Source organism: Enoplosus armatus, chromosome 4 (assembly GCF_043641665.1).
Source record: "Enoplosus armatus isolate fEnoArm2 chromosome 4, fEnoArm2.hap1, whole genome shotgun sequence".
NCBI classification, from domain to species: Eukaryota; Metazoa; Chordata; class Actinopteri; order Centrarchiformes; family Enoplosidae; genus Enoplosus; species Enoplosus armatus.
The window spans coordinates 11,362,151-11,386,026 of NC_092183.1; the positions used below are offsets into that span (position 1 = coordinate 11,362,151).

At 41.1% G+C, this 23,876-nt stretch overlaps 1 protein-coding gene across 1 annotated transcript in view; it reads right to left on the reverse strand.

Moving 5' to 3' along the window:
- The window catches only part of grid2 (glutamate receptor, ionotropic, delta 2), a 441,727-nt gene that overhangs the window by 6,931 nt on the left and 410,920 nt on the right, over nt 1-23,876 (reverse strand). Inside the window, exons 14-15 of the mRNA XM_070904482.1 lie at nt 21,104-21,270; nt 4,571-4,811 (exon numbers count right to left, since the gene is read on the reverse strand). Coding sequence (XP_070760583.1) covers nt 4,571-4,811; nt 21,104-21,270 — 408 coding nt within the window. The remainder of the gene's footprint in view (nt 1-4,570; nt 4,812-21,103; nt 21,271-23,876) is intronic.

Here is a 23,876-nt window from a genome sequence, read left to right on the forward strand (position 1 = left end):
TATTCATGTTGTTGCACCCATTTTTACACACGAAACGTGATGACAGTAGTAGAGAATAAAAATACAGAGCTTGAGAGAGAAGCTCAAATCCTGCCAACTTTCTCACCTCCATATACCAGGCCACTCGCTGAGTGAAGGAAAGGAGTGGGTGCAGGGGGTCTCAATCGCTGTTTGATGAACCGACAAGCACTTTGTTTGAAGCATACCGACCACTTGAGGTTCAATGATTACTCTGAGAAAACCCCAAGCTAAACCAATGGCAATCAATAGGTCAGTGCTTTGATAGGGTGAAGGATAAATGTCAGGGGTCAACTACCAAAAACAAGCATGGCTGACTGAGCCAACTTCAATTTCACCATGGAAGCACTGATGGGGCTATTCTAATGATTCCACCATTAGTCTGTACTTAACTTGGATATCCCATAGCTTTGCTCTCACTGCTAACCAAATGCTTTGTTTTGATTTATATTCATATAAAATCTTACTCCCTCCTCTAAACATAAAAAACGAAATACCTTGAAAGCTATATATCTCTTTTATTGCCTCTCAACGAGACACTGGACTAATAGTGGTCATATCACTAACTGGAATCATATTATAGTGTACATACACATGAGGTGCACACCATCATCCACATGTGACTTCTAAATCAATAATAGTGATTTCCATATGTTAAGTTACTTCCTGGTGCCTTGATATTTAAAACCTTGAACAAGATCCACAAAGAGAATCAAAGACTGCCAGCGTTTAAATCCCTGCTGTCCCTCCTATTCACTGTTGTGACTCCACTCCTGCGCTCAGTCAGGGGCTGATTCCACTGGCTGCTCTTAGTGGCTAATGAAGATGGCGGGGGGGCGTGTGTGTTGCAGCTGAACCACACTGTGCTTAACATGACTTTGGGTTCAACCAAAGGTCTGTTGTCTTTGTGGCTGCTCGGTGGCGGACATGCCTACTGATCTGAAAGACAGATTAAAGCTGGTAACTGAGCAGGGGGCTGGAGGTAGGGGGTATATGGTGTGTTTCTGTTGGTGTGTGTACTAAAGAAAAAAATATTGTTGCCTGATAAAAAGAAAATGAAATTGGCAGTCAGTTGGGTGCCAATGTTGCATGTGTGGCAACATATAATCTAGGACCCTTCAGAAATTATTACAAATTGTGGCCCAACATGTTTAACAGACCTATTTCTGGTTGTGTTGAGAGCAGCAATGTGGTTTCACCTGACTGGTCCTCAGAAATGATGATTGTGTTTCTCATTTAAGCACAATGTTTACATAACGAATCAAGTGAGAGATATACAATATCTGTTTAACTTACTTACTATAGGATCTCTACATAATGGGCAGTAGCATGCACAGTAAACATTGAATATTATGCAACTTGCAATTAGATGGTGGAGAATGAAGTTAAGGCAGCAATACTGAGAAAGTAAATTAAGCTTAAGCAGATCGAACTGCAGTCAACCTGCTGTTAAACATGTTGCTCTGTTCTCACTGCAGCTTGTAGTCTGTTTAACAGCACATCATGCCAGATGCATGGGGAGCTCGCACATGGCAAATTGACTGAGATGGGAGGAGTCTGCACGTGACTTTATAGCTCCTGTCTGTGTATTCACAGAAGTGCACGAATCCTCTCTCAACATCAGCAAGTCTAGACTTAAAACAATTAATTTTCTAAAGAGGGCAGAGGAATCCACACAAAGTGCAAGTAAAATTCCACAATTAAATAAATCAATGAACAACCCAAAAGGACAAGGACAACAAATAATGCCACTGTCGATCAGTTGCAAGTAATTGTAGGTGGTGTATTGGACTGCAGTAAACAAAACTGTGTGAAACTTCCAAGTATTTTGTCAAACACGCCTGTGCACACTACAGTGATCACAACTGATGAGGCTACAATAAAACACCAATTAAAATTTTGTTTGTAGTATATTTCTGTCTGTCATGTCAAAGGGCATCATCACCACTAAAGTCATTCATTACCATCCCTCAAGACAGTTAAATGACGACTTCTCAAAGAAATCTTCTCCTGAAGCTAGAAATTGATGTAGTAATGCAATAATCTGAGTTGATATACCAATGTTTGACCAGGAGCTGCTCATTTAATCATTTGGGACCAATGAGTCAGAGTTTTCATGTTGAACTTTCCATGTAAATGACTTTCCAGATGATTGGTGTTATCGGGCTTTCATCATGAAAAGTAACCTGATCTGACACTAAATCATCCTGGGTATAGTAACAATTTCCATTCCCATCTTTTTGTCATCTTTTCTAATTTATTCTTGGTGGAACTTTAATTAGCATGACACCAAAGATTAAGGAGATGGGACAGGCTTCTCTTACTTATTTCTGCTAGTCAGAGTCATGCATAGATGTTCACTTAGACAGTCCTAATTAGTGTAGTACCCCCCTCCCCCCACATTAACCCATTTTGGTAAACAGGCAACAATATCTGTGATACATTACAGTAGCCCATTCAAAACATGATGGTTTTATATCCCTAAGGACTGAAAGTCGAATGATGGGTTAGGAAACTGTTTTACATTAATTCTCTAAAGTCATTATCCACAAGTTAACCTTAACCTATCGTTATCAAACAGCAATTGTTTGAGGCTGAATTAATTTACCTGGTGGCAAAAATATTTCCTGCTAAATTTAATCTGTGCTGCTTCATGCCTCAGTCTAATTTGTTACCAACACATAAATAATTAACTCTAAACCAAAAGTGAAAATATTATTTCACACATAATTACATTTCTTTCAGTTCATCAGTGCCATGTTTTGCATACCAAATTTGTTACACTTTGTTTCAATTTCACAGTTTTGATTAAAGTTATTTAGTTGAGCACTTTCTCCCTCGGTGTTTTAGTAAACATACAAGTGGGCATGCAAGGTGACGAGGTGTGTTGGCATTGGAAGTTCACTTGGAAGCTCAAATCCTTGTCAAATCCCTTTGTGGATAGAATAGCTACTGAAATACTGGCTAGCAATGGCTGGCACTCTGTTATATTCTGGTGAAATGGGCCTGAGCATGTGTCATTACAATGCATTCACAGAAAAGCAGCTAAACATGCTGCCATTTGAGTTTGTCTTTGAAGATGTTACTTTTCTTGTCTATGATGGAGCAAAGAAAGCTACCACATCACAACAGACTGCAGGGTTTCTATCCTGGGGGAGGGAGGGGAAGATGTTGCCAGAGTCACTCTGATTGCCTCAAATGATATCCCTGCTGAGGTGATCAACTGCACATAGGCTGATTGGATATTTCACAGGGTGCTGCTGCTAATTTACAAGGTGGAGTGTTGCCACTGCTTTGGAGAGAACACTAGTATAAATACACATGTTTAATACTGTGAGTCAGTGTTTCTGACTCTGCCTTGGTCAAGGCATACTGCAGCACTCCAACAGGCCCTCAAGCTGTTTTTGTATTCTGCTTTTAACGTTGCCAGTGTCCTCTTTTCTGCAAAACATCTCCAGAAATAAGTGGTTGATTGTTGTGTGGTGTTGACACTGATGCAATTGCCTCATTTTAAATGAATGAATACCATCAAAATAGCATTAATAAAACTTCAAAAAAGAGGTGAGATTATGTAGGACACCAGCAGTAGAAGAAAACATTTTAGGGCCAATAGATTTAATACTTACTAGTACAAAACAGTAATTGCAGAATAATGCCGCTGAATCATCCATTTGAGGATCTGGACTGTACTTGTGCATCGTCAGGGTGTAAAGAGATGTAGAGGTGTTGTGGGTACAATATAAATTCATTAATGTGAGTATGTGTATCATGGATATGTCACCCAGGCCAACGAATATCACATCATAGTGCATGTTAGATATCTTGTTTGGCATCAGTATGAATTGGCAGTGCTTTAGATAAATGAATGAGAATGAGGAATAACCCATCTCTGCTTAACTCAGTTTACACTTACATTCAATTTGCTTTTGGCAGATAATATCTCTTTGGTTAACTATTTTGATAATGTTATGGTAACTCTAATTACTCAATTACGAATTAATAACATGACAGGATGCTTTATAAGCTGACAGTCCTTTATTTCCCTTCCTACATACACAAGACTATGCAAAAGTTCAATGCCAGTTATATCACTGGAGATCTAATATAGCACCTCTAAGATTCTTTTTGACAGAATCTGCAGAAGCCTGGCAACAAATACAGTTGCAGCCTGTGCTATTAAGATAGTATTGCTGATGTTGCTTGTGTGCAAATTTAGTTCAGGGGAAGTGACAATGTGAACATGAGGTTTTCAAAGGTTCTACACGCTGTCAGTGTCACAGCTCCTTCACAAGGAAGGCTCTGCTCAAATCTCACTTCCTCATGAATCCTGACTTTGAGGAAATTACATTTTTTTTTACGTAGCACCCTTGGCCACAAAGTCTAGACTTTGTGTGTAGAAATTTTATACCCTTCTCTCCTTGCCTCCGCTAGACCTGGAACTAAATCCATCATCCATCCCATCATCACCTGTCCACTTTTACACTTTTTGTTGGGCCCTGTACCTCTCTCTGTACCATTGTTCCTCCTTTCAGTCACCCATCCATCCCCCTACCTCCTTGGAGGGGACCCTGGATCCCTTCCTCCTTGACCACCAGCTTTCCACCATGGCAATGAGGCAGGAGAGCACCACGCCAGCTGCCAGGACACAGAAAACACCGGCAAAGCTGTGGATGTCCAGGGCGTTGCCGCGCTGTCGTGTTTGGATTGAGCTGTAGAGATCACAGGGGCTGTCCTTGGGCCACCACTTGAGCTTCAGTATATCCATGTCACCGTTCTGCTGAAGCTCCAAGATTCTAGGATATAGGCAGGAAGACACAGGCACGTAAGCGCAGAACCATGTACAGTAAGTACGCATACTTTACACACACACACACACACACACACACACACGCACACTCACAAAGAAGTTACAAAATGTTAGTCTACATATCATTCAGTTAAAATATCATATCTGTGAAATCAGACAATTTACAAATATTTTGTGACAAGCAATTCAAAGAGGCCAACACATACAGAAGTAAGCCTACATGAAAAGGCAGGCATATATAAGTGAATGTGTAGATGCATGAATGGAACAAGCCGAGCAACAATCAGAAGAGTAAGATAACACTGTCCAGAATGAGCTCAGTTTTTGGGTATGACAATTGGTTGTGTCTGAGTGCAATTGTAATGATTCCAGAGTCAAAACACTTCAAAACAATCATGGAGAGTGAAAGATATTCGCACAAGTTGATTGCAAAAAACCTGACAACACTGTAGCTTTTACTGCAGTTGCTCTAACTCCTCTCTTCCATTTGAGGGCAGTGTTTGCCAGTTAAAATCCTCCCTGATCCCTGATAACCATATTGGGCTGTCAAACTCATTATGGCTAACATTAATATGTTTTGCAGCACAGCACGAGTACACTGCCACAATGTCATTATGCAGCCTAGCTTTAGTCCCACGATTGATGGCTTCAGAGAGGATACAGCTCAGAGGTTGATGGGGTCCCTCTGTTAGCCTTCAGCGTATTATTTAACTGGGTCGTTCGTTTTGGTTTGGAGGAGAGTTGCACACACGCAGACAGACAGGCGTACAGAGGCTCTGTTAGCATTCGGCTGCATATTTAACTGGCGATCTGGCATGGAGGAGAGAGGGGCACAGGGAAAGTGAGAGACAAACAGGAAAAAGGCAATCAGGGAATGTGTGTATACCTCCCTCACAGGCACATACATACCAGCACAGAAAACAAACAGATGCAAATAATCCCCCATAGATAAACTAAGCCACCACACTGATTGACACCAACAGGGTAGATACACATTCCGAGGAACAAAGTCACAAACTTGACTGCATGCATGTTCACGCAAACGTAGACAGGATTCATACATGTGTACACAGAGACAGATGTTTGCCATTATCTGCAGAACTTCCTGGGGGCAAACACCTCCTGCAATTTCAATGATAACATGCTGACATGAATGACAGTGCCCATCTCTCATCTTCATTTTTCCTCATGCGCAATACACAAAACGGACTGAAATCAATCAAGAAATGCAAATGAGCCCGGCAGACAGTTTACATAATTAATTTCATCCACAATAGCCAGAAAAACATGGCTCATTTCAATGTAAATCAGCTAAACAAGCTCAGCACGTCGCTCTATAACCAAGCCACTGTCGTTTACGGACACTCTCTTATCACTTCCTGGGTTCTGCTGAGCTGGTGGGACTGAGGGACTATATGGTTAAAATACAAGCTGTGGTTGTAATTGATGGGGCAGAATAACAATAGAAGAGAAGAGAGGAGAAGAGAGACAGACAATAAGAGCATAAAAAGATAATTTGAACAGCAAATCCACCAACAGTCATTCTAATAAGAGATCATGTCCACCAACTGCCGGCTTGATTGTGGGATTGTTTGGCTCAGATCAGCGCAGATTATCGCCAAGATTAGATAAGACTTTGTGTAGATGATGTGCAATATTGACTCAAAACTAATTAAATCAAACCGATCTGCAATAGTGTTCAGCAGTAATAGTATACTGGCAGCACTGGCCTAGTTGTACGCCCTGGTTATTACTCCACTGGCATGAAGAAGAGGTAGTCAGTGTAGAAATCCCTCATTGCACATCAATTCTGCATCTGTTCTTTTTTAGTAGTGGAGTGGGCCCTGTTCCTTTTTCTTTCAAACATGTTAGTAAGTTACTTTTGGACTGTAATATCGTGCTGTGAAATACAAGACTTGTGGCTCGCAGGGCAAACTGTTGATATGCAAGTTGACATGGCTAAGATCGGGTTTTTGAACAGCACCTGTGTTTAATCAAAATGTAAACAGCATCCTGTAAACAGTTTGTTCTGAGCTGATGACAGTATCACAGAAAAAATACTTTTTATGAAAGTTAAAACAAGCCCCCCCCCCCCCCCCCCCCGAGAAATGTTGTGCCTTTCATACAGTACTGACCTTTTTATCTGTCACTTTGACAACAGATGCTTCACACACGCACACACACACACACACACACACACACACACACACACACACAAACAAGCCTGCTCTCTGACAGACGGTTACAGAGAAAGACGGATTACACACAGGCTAATGAGATGGAATAAGAGCGATCCCACCTATCAAAGAAGACAGGGAATGTTTTGTCAAAATATTTCATCATTTCTTCCTTGGAATCCAGCCAACTTCTAAAGATTTCTTGTCTGAGTTGATGTCTTTTCATATCTGTCGAAAAGAAGAGGCATGCTTTATGTTTGGAGTTGCCGTCTGTTATCTCTGCTTATGAGTTGACTGTTCTTATGTGTCACAAATGTTGTGTCACACAAATTTTTGACAGGAAATAAGAAGCAGCATTTTCTTGTTTCATCTACTTCAACATCTGTGAACACAATTACTATAAACAGTAAGTGCTTTTGTGACTAAATTCTACAAAAGGTGTTTACTGTTAACCTTTGTGGGAAACCAAATAAACAGTGGAAAAGGTACTTAACATTTCTTTCCTTGCAGAGTAAAGAAATGCCACCTGAATATAATAGGAAACCCCACGTTTTTAAATAATATGATCTTGCTGCATGTTGAGGTCACTGGCTGTATCTGTAAGTTTAAGATCAATTTTCAATTTGGTTTTCAAATATGAATTCAAAGACTCACAAAATGCCTACATTTTCATATCCTATTCTAGATAATCAAAAGGATGCCAAACAAAACAACAAAGCATAACTAAAAGGCTGACTTCCTAAGTTGATCAAAGATCAAAACAGATCAAAACAGATCAAAACATAAAAACAAACATATCAAAAAGAGACTTTCATCAGAGGAATTGTTAGGATGTGACTAAGCTGTGTGTAACTTTGAGGGAGGACACAGCGGAACAAATTTGAGATTCAGGACAGAGTGCTTTCTCTCTCCCCTCTATTACGACCCTGTCTGCCCGTGGAGCTCACCATCTATCATTCTGCACTAATTGGCCTATCAGAGTTATGCAAAAGCTGCTTCCCCGATAGGCCGTTGAATCAAACCCTAACACGGACATGCACTCACAAGAACACGCACACGTAATAGCTACATTTACCGTACATTTATCTCATTGAGCTTAAGTTGCCTTTATCCTGGCTGCAGATAAAGAGGACCGAAATGATGACCACGCTGGTAATATCATGTGGTGCTTGTGCCCTGAGCCGGCCCTTTGGGGGCACTAATCAAAATTTGGTTCTGACAGTCGTGCGTTCTCACTACATATGGCGCAGAAGCATTTTGATGTTGGGAAAAAGTTTTTTTCTTCGAACCTTGAGGAGATCTTTGTTCAACTCATGGCAGCTAGTAAGGAATACTTAAACTTTGTGAGAAGAAGTGAGCAAGGTGATGATCATTTTTAACACACAAAAGCTGTCTTCATTTATCTCTATCCCATGGCTGACAAGCAGGATGAAAGGCCACTGTGAGCTGCCTGACAAAAAAAACATGGGTTCAGTCAAGGGTTCCCTGCAGTACACCATCTGTCTGGATCTCTAATTTGTCTGTCGCTGTCTCACCAAAAGAAACACATCTTCCCTGGAAAAACACAAAGGCACACACTTGTGCATACACACACACAGTAACACAGATACTGCAGAAATGTGAATGCATGCACAAGCAGCAAAGGCCTATTCACACACTCAAAATACACTACAATTCTGCAAAGCATGCTTTGCTCGGAAACAATGACAAATTGACATAATGAGAGCTAGGAGTAGCTAATTAAAGTGTGTGTGTGTGTGAGTGTGTGTCACAGTCTTTATGCCCTCTACATTACACGGAGTTTGATGGAGTTCATGAAAAAAGCACAGGAGAAGAAATCTGACAACCAATTTATTTCCCAACTGCAGTGTGCTTTTCCCTGCACAGTTATCCAAAACTTTTTTGGCTTTAATTTCAGTCTGCATATGTAGAATATTGAACTGAGGGAGTGTACACTTAGATGTGTTTCTTAGTTTTTGCTCCCTTCAGGGGCTGTTAGTGGTTTTTGCTCAAGGCGTCATCAGTCAGCATACTGCTGCCTGAGGTATCAGGAAATAGATCACTTTCATCACTAAAAATAGCTTCTACTTTACATCATAGCAGTCTGAGAACATACAGTACAGGTATTAGTGTCATGTCCTGCATTATATAATACAGGGGTTGCTATATTAATGTAAACGGCATGTTAACCTCTAATTAAATGCATCATTGTCACTGTTAAATGTCCAGTATATGTGAGGGTTGCAATGTCAATGTCAGCTGCATGCACGAGGGTAGTGAAGTGTGTGTGATAGGTGAAATGTGTAATTTGTGTCTCTATCTGGTTATGGCCTTTTTTTGTGTGAAACAGCTGTCCTGTGTGTGCATGTGTATGCTTGTACAGCATGTCTGTATGTGTGTGTTGTCTTAGTAACAGTGTATTATTACATGGGTATGGTGTATGCATGCGTGCATCTTCCTGAGTACGTCTATGAAACAGCTGGTGTGCTGTGAGATGCATTAACACTGCGTGTGTGTAATGAGTTATCACCTTGCTTTAAGATCGTTGACTTTGACTGGGGAGATCTATAATGACTTTAACACTCCCACTGGCTGTTAAAGCAAATGAGCAAGGGTTGCCTGTGTGTTGGGGGACAACTGTTGTGTGCCTGTGTGTGTGTGTGTGTGTGTGTGTGTGTGTGTGTGCGCTCTGTCTCAGCCTCCCCATTCTCTCCGCAGTGGCCGTTACTGCGTGGACTAGATGTTGCCATGGCAACTCTATGGCAGCAGCCTTGATGGTGGGATGATCACACATTATTAGTTGACTCAAGCTGGAAAAAAAAGAACAGCATAGTGATTCGGATGAAGGAGCAAGGGAAAGAAGACTTGAACAAAGGAAGGAAAGGCGAAAAGGAAAATGTGAAAGCTGCAAGAAAGCTGCAAATTTTGTCAGTTGACAAAATACATACAAGTAAAAAATTATATATATATTGAGATCGCACACCGGGAAAAGAAAGAGAGGGCGAGAGAGAAAGTGACTCACTGAGTATCACAAGAAAAATGTAGGTACAGTCGCACATATGTAGTGTGGAGAAAAGCTAGAAAACATGACTCTTAATACCATGGACAGACAGGGAAAACATGGACGTGAGCAAATAATGTTCTTTCATAAGGAGGATGTAGAAACACACAACTGAGCTCTTGTTAGGACCAATATGAGTTTTAGACCTTCAGAATGGGGGCGTTTTTGGAAAGTTAGGATTTTTTGTTTGGTCTTCACAAAGGGCTGTTTATGAGTTAAGACTTAGTTGAGGTTAAGGTTTTTTGGTTAAGAATAAAATGTGGTTTAGGTTAAGGTAAAGGCTACGGTTTGACTTGTGGTTGTGATGGTTAAGGTGGTTAGGGGTTAGGGAATGCATTATGTCAGTGTGGATCCCCACAAGTATGGAAATGCAAATGTGTGTGATGCACATGCACAAACACACAAATTCCCACTTCTTCCACATGTAAGCTAAATTGCTGGCATCAAAGTCAAAAACAGAATGCACAATCCTTTCGTGGGCATAACAAGGGAATCAAGTTATTTTCATGCATTATCAAAGTTTTGTATGGCTCCTTATGACTTTCAATCTGTGCAATTCTTTTCAAAGAAAAAATGATTCATGTTTAAATATGTAAAAAGGTGACATATGTTCCCATGGTGGGCAGGCTTTTAGGAGTTGATTTGACAGGAACATCTATTTGAAACTGTTTTAATGAGCAGCCCCTAATGTTATAAATGATATCCCCACTGGAGTGAAAATGGACTGTTAAGAGATTTCCCACTGTGTTGCTGCACCACTGCTGGGGTTTTCTCAACTCAAATGGATGGTGGGGCTGTTCCCAACAGAGACTACAGGCTACAAAGTGAGATTTGAAAGCCTGTTATCTCAGCACCTGGCAAACTGATTGTTGAGTCATTGCTCATTGGTATCGATCAACTCGGCTATCAACCCCCTCCAGATATATTATGGCTATTTTCTGCTATGGGACAGTAAAAATCTCACTTATTGCCCCTTTAAATGCACTGTAACTCCATATATTGTGTTGATTCTGCAGTCTTCCCCAGGCCCATCCATAAGGCCCTATAAATGCAGGTTATGTCCCATGCTGCTCTTTTCCCAGTAGCCAGTTTTACTGCAGCTGTAGTCAGTTAAAATGCAGAGCGGTCTGGGTTAGATGATCAAGCATGATGTGAAATAGTTCAGTGAATTTCAGAAGTGGCTAGATAGACCTCTTAACTGTTTCTGTGAGAGGTGTCAAGGCATAGTGCATCATCACGGAGCACACTGCCATCTGAGGAACAGCGGAATATGTCTGCAGAAACTACAACAGGCTTGCTCTTCATACGAATATTCTTCTCTTGTCACCTTTGTAGCACACACAATTTCAAGTTGGAGACAGCGAAAAGTGGAAGTTGTGGTGAGGTGAGAGGTGGAGACAGAGGGAGAAGAGACGAGAGTGAGTCAGAAATTAAGGGGAGATGGAAAATTGAGTGAGAAAATGTGAGCCAAGCAAAAAAAAAGACCTGGCAGCATGTTCAGTCGGGATGGATGGCTGACAGCAAAATCATACAATGGAGGAAAAGAGAGAGCAAGTGAGAAAGTAAGGGAGACAGGATAGGAGAAGAGAGAGGGGGAAGAGTAAAGAGAGGAGAAAAGACAAAAGATGAGATGGATGAACAGATGAAGAATGTCAAATGAAATGAGCAGAGAGGGGGTAGAACAGGAGGGGGCGAGAGACAGAGGTGTTATGCTAAAATGAGTTTGTTGCTCTGAGACAACCGTTGGCTGTCAGCTCCCTAAATGAGAAGAACACTGGGTTGACAGCTCACTTACTAGCTTAACACAAAGCTGGCAACATCAGCGGTCCCTGGCTGACTCGCTGGCGTTAGCCTCTTCAGAAAACATGATGGAGAATAATGTTCATATTATAAAGTCAAAAAGTATCTGTAAGTAGTTTCCCAGTAGTTCTGATGACTGCAGGGTCAGAATAATTCAAAGCATGTCTTAGAAAATATGTGATTCGTTTGTTAAAATATTTGCACTAAAACAAGTACAGTGAGACATACATATTTTTTCAAGGTGAAATCTTGTGTGGCTGCAGGTATTTCAATTGCTCTGGGTAGGTGAGAGTGACATAGTGATTAGGGAGGCCAGCCTTCAACTAGAGAGCTGAGCTCAAGCACCCATGTCAGCAAACAACCCACTGAGGTCTCCTTAGATGTTGAATCACCGCAAGGTCTGCTGAACACTGATTTCTGACCTGCCTGTGGAGACGAGGGGCTCATCAATAAAGCATGCACATTATTATCGTTACATCATGTTGGGGTTTGTCATGTGAGGAACAAGCCAAACCTGTCAAATATTTATTACAAAGAGGCACAAGATCAGCTACAAACTGACCTGTTCTGCAGTCACTTAGTTTATTTGTCCAAATCAGCTTACAGATCTTGCAAGCAGAGCAGTGACTGAGTGTTAGTCAGGAGCAGAGAGACTCAGCAGCATCGACCCAGTCAGCAAAGTGCACCTGCTCCTGATTATTCTCTCCCTGTGTTTTAGTAAAAACAACAAACAAAACTGAGAGAAGCTGAGACTGAAGCACACTGACCCACAGCCCCACATCAATACCCCTACATCTGGAAAGTCTGTTTATTCAACCACAGTCTGCTGGAGTTGTCTCAGGCAAAAGAAATATTATTCCAGCACTGGTGGTGCATATTTGAGTTTTATTTTTTGAGCGGGTTTATTTTGGTGCCAAATATAAAAAGAGTGAACCACAGAAGTCTCCCCAGTGACCTTCCAAGTCTTAGACTGGGTATATTCTCTGCCTCATTTTAGTGGCGGGGATAACAGGCTGGCCTCTATCTCACAGTTACAGAGTGTACAACCTGATTGGATGTTGAGGAAATTTGCTGAATTTCTACAGCCCGGATTCTAGCTGTCCCAGACACATTCAGGGAACATACTGCTGAAGTGTCTCAGACATCTTGATCATTTCAAACATGCTGATTTTCTCAGTGCAAGATCTGCAACTGACTGAGCGTTTTGAGAGCTGTGATGAGCTATAGTCAACATATCATCACCATGACGATGAATAGTAAGTAGTAAGTTTAAATTCCATTATATCTATTGTATAACAAGTGCAAACTACAAACAATGCACAAGCTGTGTGAACTTCAAGCTTTCCAACTCAACCTCATTTCCCTCTGATAAACACACAATCCAGAATGTGTCATCCCCCGACACCAGGTGCCTGATATTCTTTTTCTTTACTGGACAAATGAGTACACAGACAAGAGGCATGCTCCATCCAGCACGATGAAGCCATGTTGCATAACTCTTGTCTGGGACAAAGAGTTTATTATACACACCAATACTTTGGTAAGACAAGAAACTCAAATGCAAAGATGTCATTTGGTCAGAGCTAGCGTCTATTCCAACATGTACCCTCGAAAGGTGTGGAAACACACAGAGCACAGGTCACCACAGGAAACAAACCATAAGGAACATGGAAACACCACAGGGAAACAAGAGGGCTCAATGTTCCAACATACTGTGAGGCACCAGTGCTAATCATGTTGCCCTTTCAATTAACAGTATGTTTCTATATTGAAGCTCAAGAAATGGGGTAAGAGAGGTAATGTACCCATGAGTCTTTGGTCCCTCAAGTAAAGTTTGCTAAGCTTAATAATGCCAATTAGCGCTCTCAGGGTTCAATGTCATACACTTTGTCAACAAAGTTTTCAATTAAGCATCATTAAGCCTCAGTGTGTGGGTGAACTGGAACAGATTATCAAGCTGAACTATGATAAACAACACACAGAAGTCAAACAGTCATTAACCATCATTAACACATCGAGAGAGTGAGGGAGAGACAGAGAAAGGGAGAGAGAAAGAGAGAGAGACACGTCCCTGTCATTAATTGTGATTAATTAATGAATGCACTAAGTGTGTGGGTTGAGTTTTGCTGTGATAGATTGGTCGAAGAGTGACAGCTTTTGAGTGAGAGAGCTTAGACAAAGACAAAGAAAGAGAGAAGGAGAGCGATGCTAGATTGACACTTGACATTTAATACTTTTTTTTCTGTCAACTGGAACAATGTCACCGTTGTAAAAACACTAATACACACATTCACAATCCTTCTCTCTTTGCTCACCACCCTTGGAAAAATGCATTATTTTCCCCCATGGATTGTGATTTCCATGGATTGGAAATTGAGGGCTTCAGAGCCTCCAGCTTAATTTGAACTCACTGTGTGAATGAGTGTGTGTGTACGATGGAGAGAGAGAGAGACGGGGAATCAAATAACTTGCTTTCTAGCTCTTGGCTTCTTTAGCATGAGCCTTGATCAAGCCTTATTTTGATTATGCATGTAGCTCATGGTATTATGGTACAACAAAGAGCCTTAAAAATAAGGCACAGACTTCTCTGATTTTGGGGGTCTTTGGTGATTGAATGCACTGGAATTGTTGCAATTATTACTTGTGTTGTATGCAAGTGTTTCTTCTTCCTCTCTGCTTTTATTGTGCTCTTTTTTTCCATCCCATGGGATCAAAATGGAAATCTAGATTTGGTGTTATAATGTAAAATGGAAATGGTCAATACAATACATTAATCAATAAGAAAGAGAGAGACAAAGAGAGAGAGATGAAGAAAAAAAAAAGTTAATATGTTCCTTGCTCCGTGGGGCCCCCAAAGGCAGAACAGCCAGTGAAGCTAAAAGTCAGTTTTCTCACTGAGGGTTTTGAAGTGAAACTTTACTCATCATTTCTTCTTTATATACCATATACTAGACAACTATGTAAGCAAGCTAAAGCGGCTCTAGGCAACTTTTATTTGGTCGGCAGAATTCACTGCAGTAACAGTGTTACACAAACTGTGGGCTATCAAGCTCCACTCAGCTGGACGGTGAGTGCTGCTCTGTTATCATTGGGCAAATGTGATAAAGAACAAACTTTAAAAGCAAGGCATAGCTCTGCTCAGCCACCACCTTATATAGCCACCACTGGTTGACTTTAGGGCTGCAACTAACAAATGTTTTCATTATGAATTAATCTGCTGATTATTATATTGATAAATTGCTGAATTGTTTGGTTATTAAAGAGTCTAGTGAAAGGGATAGTGAAAAGTGCTCATCAAACTTATGATGATGATAATAATGATAGCAGAAAATCCTTATATCGGAAAGCTGGAATCACAGAATGTTGACATTTTTGCTAAAGAAATGACATCAACAAATATCAAAACTTGCCTGTTAACTTAATGTTGCTTGACTAATCAATTAATCAACTAATCGTTGAAGCTGTTGTTGACTTACTGACCTAATTATGCAGTTTTGTATGTATAGCAACTATGACTTGTGAATTGTGTGACTGAATGGCAGTGAGCAAACCTCCTTAAAGAGAGCTGACCTGATCATTTTTTAAGATTCAGGAGAAATGAGGCTTTGTATTGGCTGATTACAATTAGTACAATCAGAACATTACATTTACTGTACTGACAGCTCTTGACAAGTTAAGACAATATCACCTACAGTAATACTATCACAGTGGTTCTTCAAAAATGCCTGACACAACTGTGAAACAGTACGGGGCCAGGCTTTACACTGCAAGCCCTCCTCTGAAGACAACCCTTCTACTAAAATGTAAGATTTACATGAGCAAAGGCAGCTTTAAAAGTCATTTATATGTGTCTTTCAATGGTGCAATTTACTTTATCTCTACCATATACATTTCCAAAGAAAAACTCCTCTACACGATTCATTAAATTTCACTTCAAGGTTCGCAATAACCAAACTTTCACAAGTCAGTTCATCAACAGTTTTAACTATTGCTGACAATTTTATTGTCATGAGTGCTGCTGAGATAAAAGCTTGCCAGAATACTGAAAGCATCACAAACAAACTGTTTTTATGAGTCATATAGTTTGTATTCACTCGGACCCAGAGCACTTTACTATCACTTAAAAACAACTTTTAGAGGACAACTTACTTTCATATTAGTGATGACACATCGCTTACTGTGGTTGGACTTCAATTTATCATCTGGATAGGATATGAAATAAATGCATAAAAGAGCTAAGGCTGCAGAGGGGACAATGAAGAAAGGATGCATGGATTGCTAGATTTAACACTGAAATAAAGGCAAGTCTGCATCAAAGATATTAGAACAGATGGAGAGAAAATAAATAACATTAATAGTTATCACATACACACATATGCATACCCTGTGACCTTGCTATCTCTTTTATGTAATTTAACACGAGGCAGTTAGGGACACACATTAGCCGGGGTCAGCAGCAGAAGACTCCCTCTTACACTGTCACATTACTCACATGAAACCCATAATGAACCCCTCTCTGATGCAGTTTTTACTTCTTGGAACTAAAAGTTTCTGTTTTTGTCAAAACACCATCCTCTTTATGTGGAAGAACATGTGTTTCCTTACAAGATAAAAAGTAAACAAACTACTCGAGCCCTCAAAAAGGTCCAATCCCTCACAGCTGTCCAAAATCCTAACTCATTTGCCCAGGAAATCAGAGCTGATGGGTGATATATTTTTTGCTGTTGTGACTTTCATACAACCCAGGTCAGAAAATTACAAGCCACAGACTAACAGGCTAATGTCATTTCCACAGAATGAAGCCAGCCTCTGGTGCATGCTCACCACAGCAATCTAACCCATGGTCTCTGAGGTGTGATGTGTCCGTGATTGCTGCAATGATTTGTCGCTGTTGTACACATCATTTGGTCCCTCAAGCGTACCATACAGCATGCACTGCAATAGCTCCCAAAGAAATACAGCGTGTACCATGGCTCTATTTTAGAAGCACTCAACTCTCAGCCCTTAGGCCACTGATGAACACTTGCCTGCAGCCAGGTAATAAAACAGAAAAATGAATGTATCTTTGTTCATATAACACGTGGTGAGACCATAATCAGATTCATATGGTAGATGAGGCCCTCTTTGCTCACCCCATATGTGCCAACATTGAAAAGTACAATTTTGACAAGAGTCTGATAGCATGACCCTTCTGACATCATCTACTTTCATCGAATTTGTTGCACTCACTACATTAAAGATGAAGCCATGATTTCAAATGTGCAGTACTGACCATGATCACTGACAAAAAGCCACCTGATCTGTCTTCCAATCGAAATGTGACATGTCGTTGTGTTCAATATGCACAATGAAATGTCTGGCCTGCAGCTTATCTTCTTAGACTGCAGCACCCTCAAGATGTCCATCTGCTATGGATTAAATCTTCTGTTTTAAATTTTCACATCAATGCCGGCAGACACACAGACAAAAATAACATATGCCTGGGAGAGACGGCTTATTTTTTTTCACAATCTTGCCCCTTCAGCACTTCACAACAACTTGTCAGTATAGCTGTCAGTTTAAATTAGCGAACTAGCCCTTTACGCTACTGTTTTCTGACTCTGGTAAATCTGCAGGCTGTCTCCATCAATCACGGGAGCACCCGCGCACACACACACACACACACACGCGCAAGCACGCACACAGTCGCACATTATTTGTTCTACAGTGCCGACAAATATACTACACGCACACACACACACACACACACACACACTAGCAGAGACATGGCAGACATGAAGTGGTGCTGCACTTGTACTCTAGCAATGGCTTCTTCATAGCAGTGGTTGAGAATGATGAAGTTGTAGCAGTCTGTTTTTACAGACCCTGCCCTTCTCTCTCTCTCTCTCCAAAGTGTCAAAACAAATAAATTCTTTTTCATCGCTCATATTGCCTCCAGGGACCTAAAGATAGTAAACACTCCTGGTGCATGCAGAATGCACACGCTTAATGATACACACACATAAAGTAAGCACTCCTCAGAAGTTGCAGATTCCCTCTTTAATTACTCCACACAATCAAAGACTATTTGGATCTTTATTAATTCCTGGTATATTTATGTATCACCTCACGTGTTTTTGTTTTCTTTATAGTTTTTAATTTCCTCTTTTCTTGTTATTAACATTTATCAACTGAAGACATTTCATTGAGATCAAGATCTCTTTCGCAAAGGGGACCTAAAAACAAATTATGGATACAGAAACAATCATCACTCACACACAGACACATTAATTAAAACAATAAAAAATACCATTAAATATCAGCAAGTAAACCTTTAAAGTCCCTCATAGGAACGAGTGTCTCTAACTCCAAATTTAAATAGTAAGGGGTGCATAATCCATAGATAATATAATTGGCAGTATGTTTGTTGTTGTTTTTTGGGGTTTTTTTGGTTGTCAATGGAGAAACAGAGCTCTGATTCAGCATGAGAATATGTTTCGAATTACTAGTTTATATTCCATGTGACTGTTGTGGCACAATCTGATATGTGTTTTCAATGCTGTACTATATCAACTAGATAACCACTGAGGGCATGGATAGGAGTGGGTGTATTAACAGTTTGAGCTCTTGTGAAATGCATTAGTTTTGTTGTTTTGGAGTTTAAAAGAAGCACGGGGAAGGCCTGATGTATGATGGAGTGGGTGGAATACAAGATGGCATCGTCAGTATATTTGAGAGCTGGAAAGTCAATATTACGGATGTAGAGCGTAAACACAGAGGGACCCAATATAAATCCTTGTGGGACACCTTTCTCAGTACTTCATGGGGCTTGATTTGAAAACGATGGCAAGAACAGTCTGAAATCTGTCAGACAGCTATGAAAAACATCTATAAGAAGAATCCAAACACATCACATCCACAAACCCTATCTGAAAAATGTTGTGATAGACAGAAACAAAAGCCTTACACAGATCTTGATATAGAATGTGTTCTTCTAAAACAGAGGCAGAAAAGCCTGAGGCTGTAGTCAATATTTTTCTTCTGTCATGTCATGTCAAGACATGAAATATCAATAGTAAAAAAACAAAAGAAATACCTGATAGAATATACTAATACAGGAGCAACAGTATCTTTACACTGTGGTGTCTGACACATGTGTCTGTGCTGGCGTCTGAGAAGGTTTAGGCAGGCATGTTTGCAGCTTATATAATTCCTCCCATTAGCGCTAGTAGTTTTTGGCTGGCTTTTGCCCCGTCCACCCTGCACTGCGTGTTACTGCTTTAGAAACCACCTTTTAGTGGATGAGATCCATACAGCAATCCACTGATGAGAACACAGCCATGCCCATCTCATTTCTGTAGATACAGCAGCCTGTGTCATTTGGTGGACTTAATAACATTCAGGCTTGTATACTTGTTCCACAACATTTCCCCTCAGTATTTTGGAAAGGTGCCGTCACAGCATTCTGGGCTTGCCGCTGCAGACATCCAGATTGACTGCTTGATAATTTAACAACCTCAACTTTTTTGCAACTATCAAAAGTAAAAAAAACCCATCTCTTACACGGGTCGGGGTAAGCAAGACTTCTGCAAACCTTTGCAGACACCAGTACAAATGCAGATGTAATCCACAATTCATCAGTGGTGGTTGGTCTAGTTATTGCAAGGAAAAATTACCATCTAACCAAGTAAATTATTGTTTCATTTTGAACAAATGGAGGTGCACTAGTCAACACAAATCCAATTGTAATCATCAACACTCCAGATTTGTTATGACCAGGCCACCAAAGATAATCAATCCAAGTGAAACATTTCTATCTGTGGTATAAGGGCATGGACTGCTAATACAGTTCCTGTTAAACCGGCTCTTTGTGCTTCATTAATCTGTATAATGCAGAATGAAATAATTCTGAAAAATAAAGAAGAAAAACAAAACAATTATACCTCCGTGATTATTTTTTTCTCCTGATAATTTCTGTGTCTGTTTTTGTTTAAACCACGGGGACCAGTGTGAGTAAACTGTTTGAAACTGTCTTCCCGAGAGTGTGACATTGCCCCCGAAATAATAGGAGGGAATTGGAAACATGGCCTGTCAATTAATTGCTTGTTTATTTTAATAACAGCCATGATAGGCAATATTCTGAAGCGCAACGCTCCACCGGATATGGAGCTATAAACAGACAGGCCTAGTCACTCACACACTCTGTAAAGCTCACACATTTAGGCCCATGCACATAAAATGTTTCCATCTCTTACCACACACATACACATACATACCCACACACACACACACACACATAAAAACAACACTGACAGACTATTTTATACAATATAAATTATGACAGCTTAATGAAGGCATGAGTCTAACCCTCTTAAAATGATCTCATGCTTGATCATAATAAAGCTGACATGATTCTCTGTTGGGAAGCAAGCAATCCTTATGTGGCCTTTACGGAAACACCTCGTCTCGTATGACGGAACCTGCTATCTGGTGATGTGGTTTCTATCACAGCATTGCATTAAACATTTATGCAAACAAACAAACAAGGACATTCAGCATCGTAGTAACACAGCACGGGTGGCAGCTCAGCAGCTGAGAGGAGATGACCTTTGTGTGGTGTCTGCAGACGTTACCAAGCTTCCTAATAGCCATAAGGAATTCAGTTACTACCTGATCCATGAGATACTTTGAACCAACAAAACCCCCACTGTATGCTCCAGCAACAAGGTAAACAGCTGGGCTCAGTTTGGATACATCTACACTGTCTACTGTTGACTTACTTGTGAAGCCATGTTGTCAGACTTGCTTAACCTCAATGTGAACCAATGATTCGTGCTAAGGATAAGCAACCTTGCTGCACACAAGTTGAGTGCCATTCGCCTCTTTCCTCTGGAAGATGGATGTACAATTTAATCTGCTATTTACTTGGTGTCTGACCTACAGAGGATATTTTTCAAGCAGGAAGAGGGGCAAACTTTATGGGAGTGGCCATTTTTTATTTGGCTGAGATGAATTTTGGAGCAGTGAAAACTTACATGACCCCTCCTCAATGTCTAATGTGTAATATCTATGAATGCATTTTTTTCATAACTCTTCTCAAAAGTAGGGGATATTTCTCAACCGAAAAACTGAGAACAACGCGGCTCAAATGAAAAGTATGGAATAGCAGCTCCATCAATGTGCATGTGAAACATGTCCTTTAAAAAACAAATAAAATGCAGCCAAGGATGTTGCTGACTTGTTTGCTTTTATGACTCTTACCTCTGGGAGAAAATGTCCCTGTAGGGGCTGCCATGCTGCATAGCGATACCATATCCACGGTCTGGTGCGTTGTTGCTGACAGAGTAGAATGAGCAGTCCTCGTCATTATTAGCAACATACTCCAGCACTGCTGCATCCCATACAAAGCCAAACCGACCGGACTTCACCTGAAAGAAAAAAAGACAATTACACAAAGTTAACAATATTCAGAAGGGTGCAGCTTTACCTTTTTCAGATAATACAGGTGGGGCGTTATTGAGATGATTCTCTAAGAGATCCATGACAAGCTTCTAGCTTGGTCTCCAGAAATTTAAAAATTCATTTAATTTTGCAAAAACACTGTTAAATCAGAATCAGAATCAGAATCAGAAACTGTTTATTGCCAAGTAACATACATTACAAGGAATTTGCCGTGGTCTGAAGGTGCTATTGTTTCGATAACAAATAAGTAGAATATAAAAGGTAAAATAAGAATAAAAATAAAAATAAGATAAATAACAAACAGTGCAGTGACCAGAATAAAGTAAAGTGTCCAGATAAAGTGTCCAGTAAAGGGGTGGGTGCGTTAATGTAACGCAGGGGGGACAGGGGTGATGTACGTTAATATAACGTATAAGTTGTGTTTGTGTTCCCGGGGGGGGGTGTCAGTGTGAGTTTGTCAGGTTGACTGAAGAGGGGAAGAAACTGTTTTTGCTGTTTTTGTGGCGGGAGGTTTTGGTCCTGATGGACCGCAGCCTCCTGCCAGAGGGGAGGGGGTCGGACAGATGGTGTCCGGGGTGGGAGGGGTCGGCAGCGATCTTCCCTGCTCTCCTCAGGGTCCTGGAGGAGTACAGGTCCTGAAGAGATGGAAGGTTGCAGCCGATCACCCTCTCTGCAGAGCGGATGATACGCTGCAGTCTGCGTCTGTCCTTGGTGGAGGCAGCAGCGTACCAGACGGTGATGGAGGAGGTGAGGATGGACTGTATGATGGCAGTGTAGAAGTGAACCAGCATTGTTTGTGGCAGGTTAAACTTCCTCAGCTGCCTCAGGAAGTACATCCTCTGTTGGGCTTTCTTGATGAGGGAGCTGATGTTCAGCTCCCACCGGAGGTCCTGGCTGATGATGGAGCCCAGGAAACGGAAGGACTCCACAGTGTCCACTGGAGAGTCACACAGGCTGATGGGCAGCAAGGTTGCTTATCCTTAGCACGAATCATTGGTTCACATGGGGGCGGGTGGGGCTGCGCTCTTCCTAAAGTCAACAACCATCTCCACTGTCTTTGAAGTGTTAAGCTTCAGGTTGTAGCTGTTGCACCAGGTCACCAGATGGTCAATCTCCCACCTGTAGGCAGACTCATCCTCTCCAGAGATGAGTCCGATGAGGGTGGTGTCGTCCGCGAACTTCAGGAGCTTGACACAGTGTAGGGCCAAGTTGACGGCGTCGTCTACAGACCTGTTGGCTCTGTAGGCGAACTGCAGGGGGTCCAGCAGAGGGTCGGTGATGGATTTGAGGTGGGACAAAACCAGGCGTTCAAATGATTTCATGACCACAGAGGTCAGGGCGACGGGTCTGTAGTCATTTAATCCTGTGGACCCTGGTTTTTTGGGGACGGGGATGATGGTGGAGGCCTTGAAGCAGGCTGGCACGTGGCATGTCTCCAGTGAGGTGTTGAAGATGTAAAAATAAAGGGGAGGCATACTTTACCACATAATGACCTATATTTGTGTGTTGACACGATATTTCACTGCCTGATGCAGACCCATACTTTGTTGAAACAGTGTGCCATAGACTTTTACTTTCATTATATGCATCTATTCCTTGTGCATTGTCTCTGTGAGCCTGTTTCTGTGGATGTTTATACTTAGCTGACCTCAGTAAACACAATACAACAACAGTATATTAAGGTCTTTGATTCACTTTGGTTCACTAGCAGAAGCTCCATCACAGTCTGTAAGGAAAGTGAATGGTTGAGAATAGTTTTTTACTCGCGTATTTCTTTTTCAATTCAAAAAATGTTCTATAAACCTGTGTCTTTGTGGATGAGCTGAATCATGGTTGTGTACATTAAGGATAGGCACTGTAGACATGGTCAACCAGGACTAACTCACTCCAGCACACAGATATTTCATAACCATGGTCTATCAGCATTGTAAGTCCAAAAACACAGGGTTGCACCAGGATTACACTCTTCGTCTACAAACTTTACAGCACAGCAGCTTTACTGTTTAACATTCCCTCGACTGTAGATGCACAAGTGTTAATGGCTTGTTGGCTCATCTTTATTGCACCCTGTGTGGTTATGTGTTGAATATGTTTTACATTTTTATGTGCATGTCCTTGTTTGGTATGTGTATGTGTGAGCAAACTGTAGGCGCGTGTAAAGTGTGTACTTGCGCAGAACCAGGAGGTCAAAGTGACTCAAGGTGAGAATCACTGTTTGCTTTATAGAAGTTAAGGTGCCTGGTGTTAACATGGCTTCTCGTTAACATTCAATAAATCTTTATTTTCACAGGAAAATGAAAATGGAGAACAAACAACCTGGCTGTGATATTCACATCCTGACGCTCCTGATCCACACACACGCACACACACACACACATACACACTTTTCTTCGAACACATTATTTTGGACTTGGTGTGTCATTAACTTTAATAGAGCTTTATGAAATTTTCAAACCCCTCTGTCTTCACTGTGTGTGTCTGTGTGAGTGTGTGTGTCTTCAGTTGGCCCATGTGTGATGACTAATGTCTGAGAACCGACAAGACCCTCTGATTGGGTAATTTCACAGTCTGT